This window comes from Agelaius phoeniceus, chromosome 2, assembly GCF_051311805.1.
Source record: "Agelaius phoeniceus isolate bAgePho1 chromosome 2, bAgePho1.hap1, whole genome shotgun sequence".
NCBI lineage: Eukaryota > Metazoa > Chordata > Aves > Passeriformes > Icteridae > Agelaius > Agelaius phoeniceus.
Window position 1 is genome coordinate 97,676,304 of NC_135266.1, and position 23,934 is coordinate 97,700,237.

At 36.3% G+C, this 23,934-nt stretch overlaps 1 protein-coding gene across 6 annotated transcripts in view; it reads left to right on the forward strand.

The window, feature by feature from the left end:
- Positions 1–65: 65 nt before the first annotated feature.
- LTN1 (listerin E3 ubiquitin protein ligase 1) overlaps positions 66–23,934 on the forward strand; it is a 31,663-nt gene continuing 7,794 nt past the window's right edge. For 3 of the 6 annotated variants that reach the window (XR_008535877.2, XM_054652263.2, XM_054652297.2), the window contains exons 1-22: positions 66–197; positions 1,809–2,012; positions 2,305–2,403; positions 3,387–3,617; positions 4,599–4,651; positions 5,589–5,769; positions 6,520–6,693; positions 7,657–7,847; positions 9,033–9,171; positions 9,882–10,667; positions 11,149–11,190; positions 12,366–12,558; positions 14,972–15,211; positions 16,201–16,348; positions 16,599–16,749; positions 17,414–17,615; positions 18,511–18,670; positions 18,839–18,943; positions 19,200–19,342; positions 21,120–21,255; positions 22,335–22,479; positions 23,588–23,801. Coding sequence is in view for 5 of the 6 variants with exons in the window: in XM_054652263.2 (XP_054508238.2) it covers positions 156–197; positions 1,809–2,012; positions 2,305–2,403; positions 3,387–3,617; positions 4,599–4,651; positions 5,589–5,769; positions 6,520–6,693; positions 7,657–7,847; positions 9,033–9,171; positions 9,882–10,667; positions 11,149–11,190; positions 12,366–12,558; positions 14,972–15,211; positions 16,201–16,348; positions 16,599–16,749; positions 17,414–17,615; positions 18,511–18,670; positions 18,839–18,943; positions 19,200–19,342; positions 21,120–21,255; positions 22,335–22,479; positions 23,588–23,801 (3,979 nt within the window). In the remaining variant the exon portion in view is untranslated. Of the gene's footprint in view, positions 198–219; positions 462–1,808; positions 2,013–2,304; positions 2,404–3,386; positions 3,618–4,598; positions 4,652–5,588; positions 5,770–6,519; positions 6,694–7,656; positions 7,848–9,032; positions 9,172–9,881; positions 10,668–11,148; positions 11,191–12,365; positions 12,559–14,971; positions 15,212–16,200; positions 16,349–16,598; positions 16,750–17,413; positions 17,616–18,510; positions 18,671–18,838; positions 18,944–19,199; positions 19,343–21,119; positions 21,256–22,334; positions 22,480–23,587; positions 23,802–23,934 lie in introns of those variants that run through there. The other 3 variants (XM_054652288.2, XM_077174340.1, XM_054652303.2) reach the window with 3 other exon arrangements.

The window sequence follows — 23,934 nt, forward strand, 5'->3', positions numbered from 1 at the left end:
GATCGATTGATTTCATTTTTATTTCTTTAAAGGATATTGCTGAGTTTAAGGCCACTCGACACAGGTACCCTCCCGCGCCGCGCGGCCCCGCCCCGGAAGTGTCGGGGTACCCGCGGTGGCTCCGGTCGGGCCCCGGTTCCGGTGCCGTCGCCGCCATGGGGGGCAAGAACAAGCAGCGAACCAAGGGCAACCTGCGGGTGAGCGCGGCCCGCGGGGCCGGGCCCAGGGCTCGGGGTCTCGCGGTTCCGGCACTCCGGGTGCCCTGGGCGGAGGGTCGCGGACCGCCGGAGCCCGGCTCCCTCGGCGGGGCAGCCCGATCTTCGGGGCCGGTTGTGGTAGCTGGGGCTGGGCCTGAAGCCGCCTCTTGGCCTGAGTCGTGCTTTAGGGGAGCGTGACTGCTGCTGCTGTCGTATTTGTACGGAGACGGAGAGCAAAATCACCGCGGGTGTAGATTCAGCAAGGTGTCGGTGGTACATTCGGTGTGGTTTTCTGTGCAGTTTTAGAATACACTCTTGCCAAAAGGCCAGAGATGACGTGACATCTGCCCTATCACTCAGAATTGTGGGAGAAGTCTGGTGTTCAGGTTCCCTAATTCCTCCGTGGATTTAGGGAAGACTAGGGAATGCAAAGCAGCATATCTTTAACAGCTCACATGCAGAAAAGATTATTTAAACCCCACAAGCTCACAAAACTGCTGCTTCCATAAGGAAGTAAAAGGTATTTGCATGATAAGGTGTCCCAGAGGACATTTAAGCCTCAGTTAGTTTTGGGGCAGTCTTTCGAAAAGAGCGTTGAAACAAACCTGAGCCAATAATACAATGGGCAAATGGGGTAAACTAGAAGTGGTGCTGAGCTCCAAAACACACACTGTCTGATGGTATTTATTATATTTGTTACATATGCATGCTTTTGCTACAATTCTCTAAATCATTTTAGGCCACTTGGTTGCTGGGAGAATCCTTTATTTTGGCTGAGTGTTTTTGTTTGTTCAGAGAATTAAGGAGAATTCCCTGAGAGCTGTATTGGCCTGTATAAGAACTAGGAAGCTGTATAAGAACTAGGAAAGCCAGAAATAGTGAAGGAGGATAAATAGTTTCTTAATAAATTGTTTATAGATTCTTAGTAAATTGTTTCCTTGCAGAAGGAATTTTCTGCTAGCAAAAATGCAATAAAAGCAATAATTTTCCATAAGTATTCATGCATTATGTGAAAAGAGAATTTTGATTCACAGAATCATCAAATAGACCCACAGAGTGATTTAGGTTGGAAGGGACCTTAAAGCTCATCCAGTCCCACCTCCTGCCAGGGGAAGGGACACCTTCTACTGGACCAGGTTATTCCAAGCCCTGTCCACCCTGGCCTTGAACACTTCCAGGGATGGGGCAGCCCCTGCTTTTCTGGGCAACCTGTGCTAGAGTTTCACCACCCTTATAGGCAAAATTTCATGTGTAATCTAAACCTATTTTGTTTCAGTTTGAAGTCATTCCTCGTTGTATCACTACAGTTCCTGATGAAGACTTCTCTCCAGCTTCCTTGTAGGCTCTCTGCTGATACTGGAAGGATGTTCTGAGGACTCCCTTGAGCCTTTTCTTTTCCAGGTTGAACAGCCCCAAGTCTCTCAGCCTGATCCTAAAGCGAAGAATAATTTTCTAGGTTTCTATGTTTAAAGCACAGGTGGACTCTTCTTTGAGAGACTTTATGTTAATTAGAAGGTCCATTATAAAATAAAATTAGGATCATATTTTTAAATGCATAATGTGTGCAAAATAAAATTAAATGGATAATTGACTCCTGTCCCTTTTCTTTAGCCTTCTAGCAGTGGCCGAGCTGCAGAGCTCCTTGCCAAAGAACGTGGAACAGTGCCTGGCTTTATCGGCTTTGGGACATCTCAGAGCGATCTAGGATATGTTCCTGCAATTCAAGGAGCAGAAGAAGTAGACAGCCTTGTGGATGCTGATTTCCGAATGGTATTGCGAAAACTTTCTAAAAGGGATGTCACAACCAAGTTAAAAGTAGGTGTATCCTTTGCCCCCTGTAATTTGAGAATGATACCATTTTCTTAAGGGAGGAAGAGGAAATAACTAATTTCACTTTGGTGGATTTGCTAGAACTGCAATACAGATTACATCCTGGATAACACATAGCAAGGTCCATCATGCAATTATCTCTATAGATGCTCATTTGCAAGAAATTATTTGATTTTTGGAAAAGGAAGTTGAAGTTGCAGTTTCAGATACAAACTGGTAAATTACAGAATATATCTACCTGACTTCTTAAGTCATGCCCTTGATATTTTAATTTTAGGCTATGCAAGAGTTTGGGACGATGTGCAAGGAAAGAGAAGCGGAAGTTGTTAAAGGTGTTCTTCCTTATTGGCCAAGAATTTATTGTAAAATTTCACTGGTAAGTATTGAAGTATTTAAATTAGAAACTAACCTATCTACTTCCTGTGACTACTTCTAAGGTGGTCTTTGTTTGTTTGTTTGTTTGACCTATCTACCTTTGTTGAAATTACTGATTTGTTTTAGGAGAAACATCAAGTTGAAGGAAAATACTGTTCGTTTTGTGGACAAATTTCAGTATTGGCAGTGGGTGGAATCTTGAACTGTTGATGTCTGGGATGTACTTCCTTGATAGGTCTATTAGACCTTTATGTTTAAAAGATGGTACTATATTTCTTAGGAAAAGTTCTTTTATGTGGATTCCAAAAAGGCTAGAGAGTCTGTTCAGTTAACATAATTATAAACTTTCTTGATCTAGGGCTGACCAGACTTAACATTAAAAAAATACCCCAAACCCAAATATGAAAAGACCGTGTGTAGCTAGATTAGCAATAAGTTTCTTCATCTATTTATTGTATTTCCAAGCTGTCTAGAATGGCTACTGTTGAAAACATGGTATGGAACAAAATGAATCACTATTCTTAACTATTAGAGGAATTCCTACTGTTTCTTTCTTGAGTCAAGAGTGTAAAAAATCATGATGTTGTAAATTCATTTGCAAATAAAGGATTGCAATGCACAGCTTATGGCAGTTCTAACTCAGAAGATGTCTTCAAGGCTTCCTGTTTCTCTTGCCTCTTGTCTGTCTGTAAAATGTTTGTATAAATTGGAAACAAAAACTGCTGTATGGGATATCAGGAGAAAGTTACAATCTGAGTGTACAACAGTTTGGGAATATGATGCTACTAAATTAGGACGCTCCCCATACCTTGGGTTACCAAAACTTTTTTGTCATTGGTGTGTATTTTCAAATCTATGTTTCAAATCCAATTAATTGCAAACATGGCTTTTTAATCACCACTTTTGCTTTGAAGTACCTGAAATCAAAGGTACATTTCTTAAACCAATAAACCTTTCTCTTTTTTTCCTTCTTTTCTTTAACAGGATCATGATCGCCGTGTTCGAGAAGCAACTCAGCAATCTTTTGAGCAACTGATTCTTAAAGTCAAAAAACACTTAGCTCCTTACTTAAAAAGTATCATGGGTTACTGGCTGATTGCTCAGTGTGACACTTACTCCCCTGCTGCTTCTGCTGCAAAAGTAGCTTTTGAAAAAGCTTTTCCTTTGAGCAAACAACCTGAAGCCTTAGTATTCTGTAAGGATGAAATTCTTAATGTGAGTTTACTTTTGTATTTCTTTAAGGCTTTGTATATGTCAACTTCTGTTACAAGTTTAAAAGTCATCCTTCCCCCATCTGTGCTTCATGGTTAAATTTCTTTCTTGCCTGAAACTTTGCCCCTGTGAAGAGAATTGTTTGGGTTGGAAGGGACTTTTAAAAGGTCTTCGTGTTCCACCCCCTGCCATAGGCTGGGACACGTTCCACTAAGACCTGGTTTTTCCAAGCCCTGTCCAACCTGGCCTTGAGCACTTCCAGGGATGGGACAGTCCCAGCTTCTGTGGGCAACTTATGCCAGTGCCTCATCACCCTCACAGGGAAGAATTTCTTCTGTAAGGAAATATAAAAAAGAAAAACAATAAGGAATGCAGAGAAAAAATACATATGTTTTTTTGGACTTGAGATGAGAATGACTGGAACCATTGGAAGGAATGAATTGTGAATTTCCTTGTGTGCATTCCTATGTAATGATGTTCAGTCAACACATAATGTTGCTGACAGATGGAATAATGATGCTGGAGTAGTTTAGCTATAGTGAAAAAGAATGCAGAATGCTGAGCAGTGTTTCAGCATCTACAAGTTTAATTCTGGCCATTATGCTTTTCTGTCAGTTAGATATGATACTCAATGGACCGAATTAAAAAAAGTTCAAAGATTGCATTGCCAGTCCATCATGTGCAAACCTAACTGATTTGATTTGCCTCATTTTGGCTTCTTTTTAGCAGGAGCACATTGGCATGGGGCTGCAATTTACTAAGTGTTAGGGAGACTCAATTCAGACAGTACCACAGCTACTGTGTTCACCCATGAGTCAAATTCTCTTCCAGCATGTTTACTAGCATGTCTAAAAAAGTTAGAAAGACAGCTCAGAGGTTGTGAAATTTTATTGTAGGGCTTCTCTGAATAATGTGTGGACTATATTGTTCACATATAAGTATTAGATTTCTTTGTGTTTATATGCATGGCTTTTTCCCCCATAGGTACTTCAAGATCACCTTCTGAAGGAAACAGCTGATACACTTAGTGACCCTCAGTATGTTTGCCTGCTTAAATGGATATTTAATTCTTTAAATCTTGGTCTTTATTGGGTTCTCTGTACCTGGAAGTAGTGACTTTAGTTTTGTTTCAGGAGACAGAATAATTATTTGTATCCAGATCCCAGCAACTTTGATTGGGACTTAAGTGTCGCATACAAGTAGAGATATTATAAAAGAAAGGCCAAATTTATATATATATATAAAATTATTATATAAAATATTAATATTATATTATTTATTATATAATTTATTATATAAAATCAGGCCTTGTTCTGCTAAATTACCAGCTAGCCTGTTACTTATTCTAAGTGCAGCTAGCTAAATTCCCATGTGAAAAATCATAAAAAATGAAGGCAGTTAATGCAACAGACTATTATGTTAAGAGAACTGTTTGCACCTACAATAAACAAAAAAATCTGTCTCTAGGGATCAGTGAACAAAATATGTAAACTAAGCAAAATGAAGAGATTTGACAGATGGACACCCTAGCCATTTACTGACAGTTAAACTGAGTGTCAGTGTATTGTTAGCCAATTTGGTCTGACACAGTACCTTCTAATATTTCCTATTAATATGAGCTTTGTGAATAAAGAATTGGCTTTTTCTGCATGATAAAATTGAGTCCCAGCTGCTTATTACTACAACACTTAAATAAATGTTTTTGAAAGTGTTATCAGTTATCTAATTTTGTTTCAGCTCTTTTAAGAATATCATTTGTGACTAGCTGGAAGATGAGATGACTTTTAACTTTTTTTCTAACACTTCATAGTGAATTTAGAACCTCTGGAAAGTTTATGTATTTACATTGCTGGCACCTGAAATTAAAAAACGAACACAAAAAAAATGAAGGCAGTTTAGTTTAGACAAACTTGGGATGACTGCTGGTTTATTTGTGGTCCACTTTTAACTTTTTTGTTTGTTTTGCTTTCTGAGAACTGTACCAGAAGAAGAAAGGGAAGCCAAATTTTTCCGGATTCTGACCTGTTCCTTGTTAGCTTTAAAAAAGTTGCTCAGCATGTTGCCAAAGAAAGAGATGCATTCATTGGAGGAAAAGTTAATGTCACTTCTGTCCCAAAACAAATTTTGGAAATATAGCAAAAACAATGTATCACAGGTGACTTTTTAATTTCTTCTTTATTTTGCTTGGTTTTCGTTACAAGTAATACCCTTAACCTAAGGAAGTATTGATTACTTGTATTCTACAAGGAGGCACTTGGTACTTTGCTTAGGTTTGAAACAGCCTTCAGGTTTCTAGGTAGATTCCAGAAAGGCTAAAGAAACTGTTCAGTTAACATAATTATAAATCTTTTTGATCTGGGACTAATATCTGACCGGACTTAATGTTAAAAAACCCGCCAAACTCAATATAGACAATATTACTTGAAAATTTATTAAGTAGGCTAAATTTTTATTTCCATATCATCATGATCTACTTTTTGGCAATCTGCCATCATTAAAATTCATGTAGAAGATAAACTCTGTCAACCTAGAGCATGTATTCTTGGTGCTTTGGGGTTTTCATTTTTTAAACAGTTTTACTGGTCTTTAATCTGTAGATAGAGTAATGAATTAATGCAATAGTATTTTGTTGAAAAGCTTTAAGTTGCTTTTGGGAAAAAATGCCTTTTGAGAAGTATATAAAAATACAACTTTTGACAGGCATTTCATTAGTAAACAAATTGCATTAAAATATTTGATAAGACTGTTTAATAACTACTTTGTTTTTCTTGGTTTTTAATAATATTTTAACTTTTGTTAATGTGATAAAATACAGGCATGGTGTCTTGTAAAGGACACTTTAAAAGGAATCTTATTAACTACATGTAGTGACAAATTCTGCTTTTCCTTCTGTGGCCTCTGTCAGGTTCGCTCAGCTTTCTTTGAGCTGATTTCTGCTTTTTGCCAGCACTTGCCTGAGGTGGTGAAAGCTGAAGCACCAAGAGTTTGTCCTGCTGTTCTTCTCAGCATTGATGACAGTGATGCAGCGGTGTGTCCTGCTCTTTGGGAAGCAGTGCTTTATACTATCACCACTATTGAGGTAATGTGAGATATTTTCATCAAATTTAACTTTTCACCAAGTGTTGTTCTCTGTGTAGAATTAGGAAGACAGGCTTGACTGGGTTTTCTTTATGGTTAATAACAGGAACTCCATAAGGGTACATCCTCCTTCTTTCAGTGTAACTTTCAAATCTGAAAATTAGAGTTGTTTTATAGATTTAATTTAATTAATCTGAAACCCTTTCATCCAATGTAGTTACTAGTTAGTCAAATAATGCTTAAAACCTTTTTCTTCGTTAAAGACAGTTACAAAAAAGACCTGCAATGCATTTTTGGTTAGTTTGTTTCCCCTTCAAATGTAAGGGTTGAGTTGTTGCCATAGACTGGGATGCTTTGAGGGTTTAACGCTGCAGCTCCCTTTTGCAACTGCTGGAATGAACTGGAACAAGTTTTCTTGAAGAAAAACCCCTAAGTGGTCTTTGTTCAGCTTGTTATAAATATAGGTACCTTGAACTATAATAGATATGATAATAAATAAAATAGATCAGATGACAAAAAAATTTGGGGAAGGGGAAGTGCCAAAGCAGTTTCTAACCATCAGAAAATTGTTGAAGAGAGTTTTGAAGTTAGTGATACTTCCAAACTCATTGGCTTGCCTTGATAATGAGAATTAAAATTAAATACAGTATTAATTACAGTAGTGATTCCTATGAAGCATCATGAAAGTATGATTAAAGAGAAACCTTTAATTACAGTTGCTATTAAGAAAGGTCAATTGATTTTAAACAGTGCAGAAATAGTTTTATCATGTTAACTTCACAAGCCAAAATAGGGAGAAAGTGATTTTAAAGATACTGGCAAGTGAGTAACTTAACAGAATTTAAATTTCACCATGACATGTTTCAGCTATAATATGGGGATGTGGGTTAAATGGCTACCTTGGGGATTCTTCTGAGGCAACATATTGTTGTTTAATTTATAGTAAGTGAATTTCTTTCTGTAGGACTGTTGGAGTCATGTAAATGCCAGAAAAGGAGTTCTGCCAAAGCTCTGGACAGTGCTTCGAGAAGGTGGGCGAGGATTAGCTACTGTAATCTACCCAAACCTCCTGCCCTTCATTAGCAAGGTGCCTCCTGACGTTGTGGAACCGAAGCTGGAATACTTCAGAGTTTTTTTCAGCTCTATAATTCAAGGGTATGGACCACAAATTTATTTATTTGGAATCAGTCTCTTTCACGTTTGGAAACAAAGAAACTAATCTTTAAGCATTTGAAGATAAATGAGATTATATTTTTAAAATTATTTTCAAAATCCAAAACTGGAATCAGTCCTTTGTGGCTGTTCTGTCATTTTAAACCTTCAGGTTTCCTTTTTATTTTACTATATCTTCCTTACATGAAGCATTCTTATCTTTCCTTGTCAAAGCTTTGTGTTTATTCCATGACAAATTTGAATATGGAAAATTATTATAATTAGGAGTGACTCTTAGGAATCACGCTCTTCTCACCAGTGTGTAATTCTTACATAGGGGGATTAGCCTTGTGATAGTGATATTTCCTTTATGCACGAACTGTAATTCTTGTTATACTCATTTTTAAAGAAACTGCTTGTACTTCGTGCCTTTAAAATACCTCAAAACTACCTTTCTATGAAATGTAATTTAAATGTGCACCTGTGCATTGCATACTCAAAAGCATATAGAAATTATTTTATGAAATGCTGAAATATTATTTGTTTAAAAAATAAATTTAAAAAATCAGCTCTCTGCTGATGCTGGTGTGAAAATTAGCAGAGCTCTTGGAGAAGAGAGTTATGTAGGGGTTTGTTTGAAAAGTGTATAGAATTTTATTACACTTAGGAATGATTGTAATATTTCTGTGATCATTTGTGTGATATAATATTCATTAAAAAGCAAAGAAATTGCAGGTTTTCTGACTCAAAACTGGGGAGACTGTCTTTAAGTGGCTTTCTTTTTTTTCCTATTTTTTTTTCTTCCTCTTTTTTTCCTGTAATGACAAAAAGTCACACTCTCTGAACTTCTGTGGTATGTGTGGAAAATTGCAAAAGAGTTTTGACAGCCAACTGAAACAGGAGACAGTGTGCTAGGCTGTATATGGTTTCTCTGTTTATATAGATCTGGTTTTTTCTGAAGCTAAGACTGAATGAAGAATTTCATTGATATAGATTCTGTTAAATTCTTGGGTTTATCAACTTTCTAAATTGACTCTATTTTGATCTGATTCCTGTAAATGAATCTGTGATCCTGTATTCTCATACTGGTATCTGGATCAGAGCAAGCTAATTCAGGGTACATTGATAACATTCATACTGGGTTTCTTGAAAACTGGGTTACTTGGTTTCTTCTGTGTCTTCTCACAGGTTGTCAAATGAGAGGACAATAGCCAGTCCTTCAGAAAGTTCAGCAATTATAACTGCATTTATGGAGTGTCTGTGCTTTGCTGTACTACAGAAAGGAGAAGACCAAAGCCAAATTCATCAAATGCTTATATGTGACCAGGTATTAATCAGAAATACTGAATATTGTTGTGTGTACATTTAATAAGTCAAAATTAAGGAGGAATGGGAATTTTAGGTGAGGATTTACTTCTCTGTTGAGAGTTTCCCTAGATTTTATGGAAAAAAACCACACAGAATTGTCAAGGCTGGAAAAGACAAGATCATCCAGTCTTGCTGTAGCGCAGCCACCACCAAATTCACCTCCAGACCATGTCCCCAAGACCCTCATTGAGGTGTCTCTTAAGCACTTCCAGAGCTGGTGACTCCACCAACTCCCTGGGCAACTTATTCCAATACCTGACCACATTTCCATTGATTTTTTTTTTTTCAATACCTGGTCTGAATTTTCCCTGCTGCAATTTAAGGCCATTCCTTTCACTTGAGACACGGCAGAAGAGACCCACCTCCACCTCCTTTCAGGGAGTTGTAGAGAGCAAGGTGTAACAAAAGTAAAGGTACTGAATTTAGGTTTTTTTTCCTTCCTATGAAATCATCCTTCTTACTGTACAATTAAAGTTATATTTCAGGGGGAAAAAAGTGCCTCCCATCCTGTATGTTTTTATAAAATGTTCAAACATAAATCATTCTGATATTTGCAGAGTTGCTTCCAGAATGTTTTTCAGGATTATATAATTTCTTGGCATTATAAAGAATAAAATGATTTTGTAAATTGGATCACTGTTCTTTAATACATCTTTTTTGTCTTTATAGTTGATTCCTTTTGTCAGTGCTGTACTTAAAGACCCCAAGTTACAAAGTGGACCACTGTTTTATCAAACAGCTGAAGTGCTGAGTTCCTGGGAAGCTAAAGCAGAACTCTTCAATGATGATGGCACAGATGAAGTTTTCCAGAAACTGTTGTCAGATTTTTGGGGCCATCTTTTAAAAATGTGTATACTTCATGTTGATAGGTTGGATGCTGACCCGAAATTACTGTTTGCCATATCTGGTATGCTAGAAATTCTTCATAATCCGAAGAGTGCTATGAAACCAAGCAATAGAAAATCTCTAAAAATCAGATTTACAGATGAGGATGAATTTGAAAGGAACACTGAGAGTCGAAAGTTCATGGAAGTTAGAAATGGTGACTCTGAAATTCAGGCTGACTTGCAGCAAACGTCACATCTAAGGAAAGAACCTCTAGAGAACTTAGTCTGCAACCTGGCTGAGCTGAGCATTGTGTATGTCAATGAACAGAAGTCAGAACAGCATTTGAACTTTCTCTCTGCCCTTCTCAACACTTTTTCCTCAAACAGAGTTTTCCAAGTACTTTTAGAGCAGGGAAATAATGTAAGTCCTGCTCAAGCTGAATCCCAAAATGAAGTAAAAGCTCATAACCGAAGTCCATCTGTACAATTTCTGTATCTGAATTTAATAACCTGGCTGAAAGAAGACTGGAGAAAAGACACCCATTTCCTGGTTGATATTTTATACAGTGTACTTCATTGTTGCAACAATAATGATGAAAGGAAAGTCATTCTTGATGATTTAGTAAAGGTATGACTTGTACATGATGTTGTTAATTTTTATCAGAGTCTTTATTGTGGGCTGTGGTTCACTAATAATCTTACTTTGGCACTGTTGCATGGATGATAATTCTACATGAATTTGGGTTAAGTTCAGCATAAGGAAGATAGTTTTTGGAAAGCTGGACATGATAGTGTTGGGGTGAAAAGTTCTGTCTTTTTCTATATGGTCTAAATCATTTTAAAAAAGTATCATCAGAATTTCTCTCCTCTTGGTTCTTTATACAGTGTACTTTAATAGTAGTCATTGGTAGCCTTTTGTATAAATACAGTCCCTTACTGAATTTCGTGGGAAAGAAAGATTTGCAAGACAAAAATGATACAATCACTAACTTTGTTACTGAATTTTATCAGCTTCTACTTATGCCTACAGAACAGATAAAATGGCATTAATTCTTCCTATTCAGCAAAGATTTTTATTAAATATTGGGGAATTTTGTTTTTCTTTTCAGATGGATCTTAAGTGGGTTATTTTTCTCCAGATAATTCAAAAGGTAAAGATTAAGATTTTTTTTTGTTCTTGTTATGCGTAATTTTTAATAATTCTCTGATGTTAGCTTTGAGACTCATATGTGTTTGTAGTGGTAATTTCCATAGTTTGAAAATCTTACAGTTTTAGAGTAGTGTTTGATTTAAATGCACTTAAATCTGGGGACAGTCTTAAAAATGAAATGATGATGCCAAAACAAAAAAATCTTTGTCCTGTCTGTTTTCGGTCAGTTTGCTTTGTGAGCCAGAGGGATTCCTGATTTGTGGATCATCTATTCTAAGCTAGACAGAATGGAGCTGGGGATTAGACCAATAATTAAAATTATTATTTATATCATCATCCTTACAAGGTGCTTAAAGGGAAAGGTAGTATTCAATTTTTTCCACTGAATATCGACAAACTGACATTTAAGTAATTGCATGGGATGAAACAGGAAGTGTATGATGAATTTTTGGACAAGAACTCATAACATTTGACTTACGGTCTGGTACATAGACCACAGGATCTTCCCTCATATATGCTATGTATATTAGGAATACTGAATTTTTGTGATTTTTTAACTTACAGTGGCTGATCAGCAAAATAAAGTTTTTGTGACCTTCTCTTTCTTCTTAAAGAAATTCAGGTGCTGTAAACGGTTTTTATGTTGTAAATAGATTTTATTTCAGCCAACTTGGTCATCCAGAAGTTATTTTTCTAACTCCAGTATAGGAATTTCCAGGGCTCTGTAGTTGGAGGAGAAACATAAGGAAGCATTTTCAGAAGGTGACTTGTTTCACTCTGCAATAGAGATCTGACCCAGCTATAAGTTGCGGTCTCTGACAAAATGTTGGGGGGTGTTGTTGCAGATGTAAAATCTGAAGGCTTTTTATGGCAGATGATGTAATTCTCACTGTGTGTGCAAGTTTGACATACTAATCTTATGCTTAGTAATAAAAGTTAATAGTTAATAACGGGTTACACAGAGAAGCTGTGGCTGCCCCAGTCCTGGAAGTATTCAAGGCCAGGTTGGATGGGTTTTGGAGCAGCCTGGTTTGCTGGGAGGTATCCCTGCCCATGGCAGGGGGTTGGTACTTAAATTGGAACTTGGAAGATGATCTTTATGGTCCCTTCCAACCCAAACCATTCTATTATTCTATACCCTCAAAAGATTCCTGGAATGTTTTTCTTGTGATCCAGGCATGCTCAGGCACAACGAAACTTTCCTTAGTCTCTGACTGGCTGAAAGGAGACACGCTTGGAGAAAGACTGGTAATGCTGGCGGATGATCTGTGTCACCTGGGCTTAAAACCTAGAGCAGCCTCATCAGGATCAGCCTCTTCAGAAAGGTGGACCCTTCTGAGCTTGGTGTTGTCACAGCACGTTAAAAGTGGTGAGCATATATAATCCTTGGAGTTCATGAAGTGTAAATGCTGCACTTACCCTTTGCATAAGATTGAAAGAATTTTGGATCTTCCAGAATACTTCATGTAGAACATGTAGGCTTTCTCCTGGTAGTTTATTGTTGATTGGTTGGTTTTCGTTGGGGTTTTTGTTTCTTAGTTTTGGGCTTTTTTTATACTTAAGCCAGTTTACTACATACTATTTAATTTTGTAAACACTAACTCGCAGCAGTAGCTGCCATTTTTTTGGTCCACATTGCTAAACAAGGGCAATGTTCAAAGAGAAGATTCAGATTTGCAAGTTTTGAAAACTTGAGGAAAATTTAAGTAAGCTTGATCTATCAGCTGATGTGCTGTAAAATAATATGATTTTTTAAACCATACCATGTGAAATTTACGTTCAAAACTGGAATACCAAATCAATTGTTATGGACCTATGTGTGTTTTAGTAATGCTTTGTTACAGGATCTTTGAATTTTTTTCAGCCATTTCCATTTATTTTTATGTCTTAAAAACTCTGTATGTGCTCTTATGCTGTATATGTATTCTGCTTTTTTTATTAATAGCTATTATTCATAGCATCCTATTTAATTTGTTAATATCATCCTGTTTAATTTGTTTGCAATTTTAGTATCTTATATAGACTTCCAGGGGAGTTCATTTTTCTTCATGTTTTCCATGTAAACTCAGCATTTGCTTTGATCCCTGTGGTGACATATTTCAGTGTCAGTGGATGCTGTGCACATTCATAGTGCTTCCAAGTTTCAAAGATACACACAGGCAGCTCACTGTGGTGCATGTTCTTAGACAAGGCATCTTGAAGGTGTCCTAAGATTGTTTTTTCTGTTACTGGAACTTCTGATGTAAAGGACCATCCGGAAAACCTCTTTCTCCAGAGAGAGTTCAACAAATGTGCTTGTGAGTGTGTGATGTTCTAGGGCTGATTGTCCAGTGACTTTGCTTTTTGACTCTAGAGCCAGAGGCACTCCTGAGCTCATTTTCTGCTGGGTGGTGGGTGACCTGTTTTTAAATCATATTGATTGAAGCCTGAGAGATTTTGAGGAGCTATGATGGTTCTTGACTTAGTCATTAAAACCAAAGTAGAGTATGTCGACTTTCAAAAGGATTTTTTTAATGAGATCTCTTACCTAAGTTTCTTAAGCAAATTGTCTTGGAGAGAATAGGAGAGCCTTTCATGGATCAGTAGCCTAGGATGAAAGGAATTAAAGGGGAAAAAGAATAAATAGTGAAAGGAAGATAATTGTTGCTGAAACTTCACAGATCCATAGCAGTGTGTTGGGATACTGAATGCTTAACTGATACAGAAGATTACAAAAGAAATCCAAAGTAGTAAATACTACAAGTATACATGGGAAGAACACAATCGTAACTGTATCAATTCAATGACAGACTCTGACCTGTTAAAACTCAAAAAGAGATCTTCAGTCATTGTGGTGTTTCCCTGTAAGGGACAGGTTGTAAAAAAGTAGTAAAAGAGGAACACAGTTTATTAGGAGCTGCTCTGAAAAGAACAGAGGACAAATGAAAATTATTATAGCATGTAGTCAATATACTGAATATGTAGTTAATATCTGGAATACTGCATGTAGTTTTGGTCACTGCAATATTCTTGTTCAAGTTTGGTCACTTGCAATATTCTATATGCTTTTGAAAAACATGTAATAGAATATGCCCAAAGAAATCTGGCAGGGATGGTTAGACAAGCAGTGGCTTCTGCTTGTAGAGGCAAGAAAACAGACTAGAATTTGTCAGCTTCTAGTGGAAGTGATTAAGGATGGGGTTGTGCTTAAAAGTTGTAAAATCACAATTTGTATAGAAAATGCAAATAGTGAGAAATGTATCGTTGTTTCTTTCAGTGGAAGAATTTGAATTTCTAACACATGCTTAGATAGCAGTCTTGAGGGCCAAGAAAAGTATACTTCTTCATACAGTTTATAATTAAATAATGGAACTCATTGCCACAGGATACTGTGGAGTTTGAGGATAAATGGGATTGGCTTGCTTGTATCCCATGAAAAAGGATCTAAGCATGTTTGTGGCTATATGCAATAGTACAGTGAAATCTTTGGCTCACAGTTGGTTGCCAGAAGCTAGGAGGGCATAAAAGGGGGAAGGATCACTTTGCACTTGCTCTATCTTTATTACCTTTTTCAAAGCTGCTTCAGCTGGTTTAGAGAACAGATACCTAGTAGTGTGAAATGTTGGCTGGTGTCTGTGAAATAGAAAAGTTTAGGTATCCATTAGACTGAAACTGTTTTGCACTTTATTTTGCATTCAAAATTAGTTAATAAAAATCAAATTAGTCTATATTAATAAGACATCTTTGCATGGTCATGTTTATCAAGCAATCAAAGCATATTGTCTTTTTCCTCTGCCCAACAGAATCATTGATTGGTGAAACCTTTGTTGAAAGGATTATTGATAAACTTCAAGCAGCTCTGTCCAAAGCGAAGGATCTTTCTGAAGCTGGAGATACTGAACCATCAGTATCTTTCATCTGCGATGTGGCCTCAAGCTTTTTCAGCTCTGTGAAAGGCTGTTTGCTGATGCCATCCTCAGAAGACTTGCTCCTTACCATCTTCCAGCTGTGTGCTCAGAGGCAGGATGCAACACACTTGTCAGGTAATCTGGAAAAAGAACTTCAGCCGAGCTTTTTCATATGTGATGATTACATATAAATTCTTCCTTTTCGTGAAACAGAATCATGAAAGTATGTGATAGAATACTGGGTTCACATACATTGAGTAATTGCAGCTGTAAATGACATGAAAATCTGTGCTTTAATTTACAGTGCCCATAGTTACTACTAAGCATCAAGTCCTGAACATGTTTACAAGGATTTTTAAGATTTTTTAATGTTAGTATCAGCTAACTTGGAAGCTATGATACTGCACGCTTTTTGGACTGTTACAGAAGTTGTTTAAAGTCTACGAAATATAACAAATGAACTTTTTTTGTTCATTTTGCAATCTGGGCAGTCTATGAAAAAATGTGTACAATCGCTTCTTTACAGACAACATTCTGAAACCATTTATATTGGCCAAGTTGCCCAGACAAATTGTGATCCATGCCTCTCTCTACCAGTCTCATGTTCATGTTTATCTGAGATGCTGATTTATATTCTCTGAATGCAGAATTTGAGGGTGTAAATTGATACATGCATTTACTGAAGTTAATACAAGTAAATACAATGTTTCAGTGTTGTCATAGAAGTGAAGTAGGACAGTACTAGCTTGGAAAACACTGCTGCTTTATAAATGCCTGTTGATGTTGTGAATGTTCAATATTTTGGTAGAACGATCTGTAGTTTTGAAGACTGTATGGACATATGGTAGCAGACAACAAGAACATCACTCTAATTCTCAAGTGAATTAAATCTTACCTGTGAGTCACAATTAATTTAAAATTGCTCTTCAACAAGGAAGCTATGTATGTGCCTTTGATAGTTTTTGCATGTAACCACAGAAAAGGGAATTATTTTCCTACTATAGGACCTTTAGACATGTGATTGTTGCTATATGCTGTAGTTTGTAATTAGAGTTTACCTGTTTGTGATAGTTTTGCTTGTCTACTTGTTGTTTTGTTTTCTTTTTTCCTTTTCCCTATAATAGATGTACTTGTATGCAAGTTAAAACACACTTGGATGTCTGGTGTAAATTCACTTGTGCATCAGCTTCAGGGCACTCAGAGCAACTTTTTGTTTAAAGCTGCACTGTGGGTCAAGAACCAAGTTCAGTCTTCCTCTTTGGATGTTAAAAGGTAATTGGGATTCACATCTGTTCCATAATGTGTTGTTCTCCAAAACAAACCAGGATCAGTGCTATAATAGCTATTATTTAATTGACATCTGTATTACTGAGACTTTTCGGCCTATTGGAGGCAGTGGGTAGAGCAAAACTTACACCACTCCTGGTACAGCATGTATGGAGCATTGTATCAATGGAAAATATGCAGGTGGCTCTTAATGAATAGTGCCAAACTTGTTTGCAGTGTCTTCTCCTTTTCTCAGGCTTCAGGTTTTGATCTCTGCAGTCAGTGATTTGCTGTTGAAGCTCATGGAAGCTGATGGACAGTCTGGATGTCTTGTGAGAGCTTATGTTGAGCATGTGACACCAAACAAAATTGAGTGGGGGAAATTGCACGAATCTCTGTGCTCTGAGGTATGGAAATGTTAATGGATTGTACAGGGTGGTCAGTCTTTCCTCAAGCCTCTGTCCCCTAGGGTGGTAAGCTTTATTTCCTATGACATGGCACTGCACTTGTGAGTACCGTATGTTTGTGCAGAGGTTCTTGTCAGCCATTTCTGTTTATGGACCCATCCAGTACTACTGGAGAAAAATCAAAATCCATGAAATAAAACTTTTCTGCGCAGAACACCAGCAACTTGCTTTACAGTTCAGGAATTTTATCTGACAGAGTATACATTGTGAAGATGTTTTTATCTCTAAGTTAATTCTTCAGAAAGATTAATTTTGTGAAAGACACCAATATCTGCAGAAGAATGTGGTTTGCTATCTTTTAACAAAATGCTGACATACATAGAGTAGAGAGTGGGGAAGGACATAAATTTCCTGTGCAGCCACCAGTAACCCTATAATTTCTTGTAAAATACATAGAGTTCTAAAGAAATGTATTTGTTTCTGAGCAGCAGTACAGTTCCAAATTACTGCAATTAGGTTTTTAATACACTGGAGTGGGTCATCCTCACCATTGTGCTTTTGATATGAATGTGTATGTTTCATGTTTGTTTCTTAATAATTCTGAATTTTCAAGGTTAAACAGATCAAAATATTTTTTCATACTCTTTTTATGCACATATTACAGTGGATGCACAAGCCTCTTTTGGAAGGAAGGCTTAGTATGAATTGTGAACCTCTGGGATCAAGTGTCAACCTGTGTGGCACAACTAAACTTCCAGGCCATCTGTGTACTTCAGCCTTATTAAGTAAAATAGTACTACTTCAGCTGAAAAATCATGTAGTCCATGGAGATCATGATTCTGAAAGAAAGAAAATTGATAATATAAGTAAGTTACAATGGTAAAACTTTAAGGAATTTTATATTGTAGTAGTTGTAACCTGTATTGAAAATTAGAAATGCATAGTTAAAGTTTGGCATACAGGTATGAGAAATTATCCTTTCATCTTTTGTTTCCTTTTTTCCTTTCTTTTTTTTTTTTAATGTTCAGGTCTTCTTTAAAAGTAGTTTTTATATTCCTGGGACCTCTTTTGGTTATATACATCCTGTCTCAATAGAACTTTGAACTGGGAGAAGTACGAATTTTTAAAACTTCAGATATGTTCATTGCCAAAACACACTGTGCATTGGCATGAGTGGGCAACAAGAACTGTATCCCTCCCTTGAGAGTTTAACCATAATGTAAAGATAGTTTGAGACAACAACGTATCTTAATTCCATGAGGTGGAATCTAGTTTCCTTTTATTTTCAAGAATGCTCAAATTAAATGCAGCATTATCAAATTAACAATTCTATCTCCAGAATTCTCGCCATGATGAGAAGTGTAATTGTGTAGTGTGGGTCTTGTAAGCTGATGAAGGAACCACGTGCTAGCTCTTAGGACATTTACTTGGTTTTCTTCTGGACTTAGGTATTGACTGCCTTGTCTGCAAGAAATATATGTTAAAGAAAAGGGGGAGAACAGAGAGGAGTCATGTTATGCTTAATTTGCTTTAAAATTTCTTGACTATCTAGAACAGATTACTGTAGCTTTTTTTCTCTTGTATGTTTTGATAAAATGGCAAATATCCAGTGCATGCTCTGAACCACCTAAGATTGCATGTAAAAATAATATCTTTATTGCATTAAAAACATATTTTAAAAAACCAACAAAATCTTGACCTGAAACTTCTTGCTTATGCAAGTCAGTAGTCATTTATAAACAACACCTGTTATTTAATTAGTTGCAGAACTGTTATATTCGCTACAATGGATTGAAGAATTGGAGAATCCTCCTTATCTGCTTCTGGAATATCTTCATATGTTAGAAGAGATGCACATCACATATGAGGAGTTTAGTACTCTGAGTAGTACAGCTAACCTGCAGCAAACTATATTTGACAGGTATGTGAGAACAAGTGAAACAACTCTTAGCTCTGTTTTCACAGTTTGTATTGTATAGAGTGCCTTTATATTTCCACATGTGTGTTGATTCAGAATGCATCCAAATGCTTTTGTGGTGAGCCCTGAGCATCTGTATATATTAACCAGGGTATTTCTTCTTCTTTGAAGATCAGAGGAACATGGAAGACTCTGGTCCTTAACCATGGCCAAAGTGATCCGCGCTGAGAATGCTGTATCCTGGGAGAGGAAAGAACTTTTCAAGACAGCAGAAGGGTATCTTAATACTGCTGCCTATAAACTTGCAGTTTGTTGCGAATGTTGATAGTGTGAAATGATCCTGATTCTGACCATTGACAGCTGAAGGCTGAAATGAAGATAATTCTGTATGGCATGTGAAAGTCGGACTTGGTTTAGTATGTGGGATTAGTTATGTCAGAGGATATTGCCTCATTATGAACTAACTGATACTTTGTTTCCTAGTTCAGCTTTTGCATTCCTTTCATTCTTGGTGTTTTGCTTGTATGAATAGGTTCCTTCCATTAACAGAGGGCAGATTGCATACACTTCAGTGTTTATCATCTTTCTTAACTGAGGAAGAAAAGAGGGAACTTGTCTTCCATTGTGTGGCCAAACTTATGACATGTACACAGACAGAGCTTTCCAGCACTGACGGTGAGTATGTTCTTACCTCAGTGTAGTTCATCAGAATTTAAGAACGTTATTTTGTAATAAAGTTTGCTTTTAGATAAAACATATTTACTATAATATCGTTTTTCCTATAAAGAAATGCTTTCTCAGTTTGCCTATTTCTTCTAGACTATTTGGCATAATAATTTTCTGCCTCATTCAGGAAGTACAAGCCTTACTGCCAGATACAAAATTAGAATGAAAAGACTTAGGCTGTTATTATTAAAAGCATCCTGATGTTGCTGTACTTCAGTGAACCATTTAGGCTTTACACAGCATGCAAAAATACTACTATTGTCAGCTGGTCATGATAGTCTTTAGATAGTTTGCCAAGAACTCTTTCACAGTTTACACACATATAATTTTTTAGTAGCTCCTACTGAAACTGCACTACATTAAATGTCTGCAGCTGTGGAAAATTACCTAAGATATGGTTGAGATGTATTATGATATTGCTTTGAATATAGCCACTTATTTTGGGTCTACAGCCACTCTATTTGGATGTAAGCTTTCACAAACTTGCTGCTTTTCAAGAAAACTGGAAATGTTCACATACAGTCCTTCTATCTGTATGGATTACATGTAATTTAAGAGGAAAGTCTTTTGTGTTTTGGCCCTTACTGCTTTTGTGTGTACTTGTGTGTACTCTTATTGATCAGTCTATATGAAAACTGAAATGTATGGTTTTTATTTTGTAACAGAACTGTGCTTACTTAAATTGGAAAAACTTATCTTTGGTTACTTTAAACTGTGGACATCTGTCCCTTGGCAGTGTTCTTAGGATTTCAGATGAGTTCTTCAAATGGATGTTCTTCAGGTGTGAAAATGATCAGTGTTAGTGACATACAGAAATTGAGAGAAATATTAAATATCTTTACCATGGTAGTTTTCTACTCTTTCAACTTAGTTGAGGCTTTCTGGCTTTCTAAGAGAACCAGTGAGGCAAACGAATGTGTCTGTGAAACTTTGAACAGAAGAAAATGGAAGAATCCTCACTTCTCCTCTGTTGTGGAGGCCTTTTATTTGTAATTGGTGCTTCCCTTCTACTACTTCTCAGTTTTCTAGGGATTCCTGAGCAGAACATATATATCCAAATTCACATTAAGTGGGATGTAGGTTGTAGGCTTACCATTCCAGTGGTGTCTTTTCTTTTCAGCAGCTGAAAAAAATTGCTGCTGAACTTGTTTAAGTGAAGCAGGGGTTTGTTTGGTTGGTTTTGCTATGTATATGTGATACTTTACCTTATTTTTTTGTCATTGTGCTTGTTGGAAATGTTCATTTTCTCCAGGAAATCTAGATAAATACAGTTCTTCTTAAAAATGGAAAACAGTACTAATGCAACAGTTGTACTTCACTCTAAAAGTAAAAATTAACATTCTGACTAGAACTCCAATTAGCATTCCAATAATACTAAAATTCCAAACTTTCAGTTGCATTGTCTTCATTATCTGCCCAAAGTATTGCTTAGCTTACTGTATTTTTAGTAGCACAAAGAAATTTCAATCTTAGCAGGTATTTTCCTTTTTTAGATTTTATAATCTATCACCTTATCTTATAGGAGCTGTTTATTTTTAAAAGTTTGGATAAGATATTGTATTTTGATTTAACAATGACATTTGTGGATTAAGTGTTCAAAGAAGAAAGCTTAGGTATTATCCAAACTGTCTTACAATATTAAAATGAAGTTCTATTGACACACATTCTAATGTTTGTTTTGTCTTGATAGTTAAGACTATTGAGTTTACATTTTATTATGTCATAGGAGCATTTGGGTGTCTTTCCATTTTGAACTCCTGCTTGAAGGATAGAAGTATTGATTGTGATCATCTATTACCTGCAGTACTGAAAATCATAATATCTTGGAAAAATGATAATGATGACAGCTTTCTCTTTAGCTGGTAGGTGCAACATTGAGATAATTTGACTTTTTTTCTTATTTCTAAGGCAAGAGTTTAAAAGTACAGACTAATTCAAATAAATTAATTAATTCAAATAAAATCAATCTGTACAACTGCCATCTACTGCTCTAATATTACATATTTAAGCTTTTGTAGAAACTTTGGCTTAGTATATCACTAACTCATAGTGCACAAAAGTACCTGGAAGGCTGGGAGACTGAGGGGCTTTGTAAAATGCTTTTGAAAGATGTCAACTGTTTTCAAATGCATTCAGAACTGACCAGCTTTTGCAGGTGTTGCTGGATGTTCAGTTCCAAGTTCTGTTTGCTTATTTTGGTAGCAGGAAAAATCTTGCATACCAGACTTAGCTATCTTTTAAAGTTCTGGACACAAAAATGTAACTTGAAAAGCTTCCAGCGAGGAGTGAAAATATACTGAGATTATCTTTTTTGACTATAGTGAGAAAAATCCAGGCAACAAAGTTCCAAAATAATTATAAAACCATTGAGTTTTCTGGGTTGGAAGGGACCTTAAAGCTCATCCAGTTCCAACCCCTGCCATGGGCAGGGACACCTTCCATAAGACCAAGTTGCTCCAAGATCTGTCCAACTTGGGCTTGAACTTCCAGCAATGGGGCAGCCACAGCTCCTCTGGCAACCTCTGCCAAGGTCTCCTTCACAGGGAAGAATTTCTTCCTACTAATCTAAACCTATAATATATAATATATAGTATTTGGACACTTAAAGGGTTAATAACTTTTCCTAAATCGGTAACTTAAAATTACTATTTTTCTTGCATTGATTTAATTAAAATTGCTGACATTCGTAGTTTATGTAAGTATATTGATTGAGCAAATGTTTAAATTGTAGAAATGTATGAATCTGTAATTTAGGAATCTTCTTTAGACTTGGCAGCTAATGTAGCACTCTACCTTTGAAATACAGAATATCAAAAGCACACAGGACACAGCATGGTAGTGCCAGACAAATTTGTCCTGTGAGGAGGAGTGAAGGCAAGAATATAAATACTCAGGTCTACAACATGAATCTATATAAGCTTTGGTTGTATTTTTATTACAGCAGTCTGAAAGAAGCAAGTGCTCAATTGCTTGGTTTCAACATTGAGTTGATGCGTTACCTTCCCTTGTTGCTGAAATATTCTGCAGCTCCTTTGGCTGATAATGAATGGGACTTCTTGATGTGCTCCATGCTGGCTTGGTTAGAGGTAATATGGAAGCATCTTCACTTTTAATGTACTTACCTTTTTGATTATTCCCTGAATATGGCAATGACACTGTAATCTCAGCCGAATTCTTGACACAATGACAAGAAGAATTGCACAAAATCCAGTTTATGTTGGACTTTGGACAAAGATTTAAAAGCACAAGCAGTTATACTGTCCTGTTTCTTTTTGTGTATGGAGATAAAATCAGCTCACTCTTCAAGTAATACGATCTTTAATAATGGCATTGGTAATTGGAGAATAATTTTGAAATATATCTGCTGTAGGTCTCTATTGAAAAATTATTGATTAATTGAAAAATTAATTATTGATTAATTGAAAAATTATATTTCTTTAAAACATAGTTTAACATGATACATCAAAATCAGCTGAATGAAAAGCAATGTCTGCATTTCAATGTCTAACTGATCACATGAAGTATCAAAGTTATATTCTAATGCTGTTAGGAAAGAGGACAGTAATGTTAGTAGTCAGATGACTACTTACTGATAAATCAAATAAATATACAGAACCTGTCACCTGTGCATTCAGAAGGGCAGGCTGGAAATTTCATGTGACCTTTCTTGGTCTCAGGATTAATCTTACCTAATGGTATGTGCCTCAAAACTATGTATTTTGTTTAAAAACAAAGAACAAACTTAAAAGAAAATCTTGTTGTGTAGACTAAGTAGGGAATATTTTTAATTGATAATGATACTCCTTTCTGACAGAACGGGTAGGAACAAAGATAAAAAGAAAGCATCTGTGTTGGGGGAGAGGAAATATTCACCTGATAGCCACTTCAATAATTTCCAGTTTTTAGTAGTATGTTGTCCATTGAAATTTCTTTTTGTCATTATAAGGAAGGTTATATAATGGAAACAATCCATTTTTCTAATGTTGGTGAGACTTGGGAATTCATTTCAGGTAGTCCTATTGAAGTGCAATTTCTATTTTTAAACCAACCTCCCCGACCCACAGAATTTTCCAATGGTTCTTGCAATTTAATTGTCTTTGAAATTACACTTTTTGTTGTAGACAGGAAATGTGAAACAAATTTTAAAGCAAATTTATGGTTAAGGAATCTTCCTCTGTGTTTATTTCCTCCTAGACAACAAGTGAAAGCCGTTTGCTTTACCATATCCCGCTTGTGCAGATTTTTGCTTGTGTCAGTTGTGACTTGGCATCTGCCCTTAGCACTTACTTTGAGGCTGCAGCTCCTTACAGTACTGCAAATCTTCCTAAGAACTTGGTCAGTGAATGGAAGGAATTCTTTTCTGAGGGAATTCACAATTTGCTGTTACCCTTGTTGGTGAAAATCACAGGCAAGTATATGACAAGGGGATAACAGCCAGGCTGTTTTGAAATAGAACTGAACAGGCCACATTTTTGAATTTACAGGAATATAATGTAAATAGAGTTTATAACAACTCAGTTTTTTTAACACTGACATGTTAA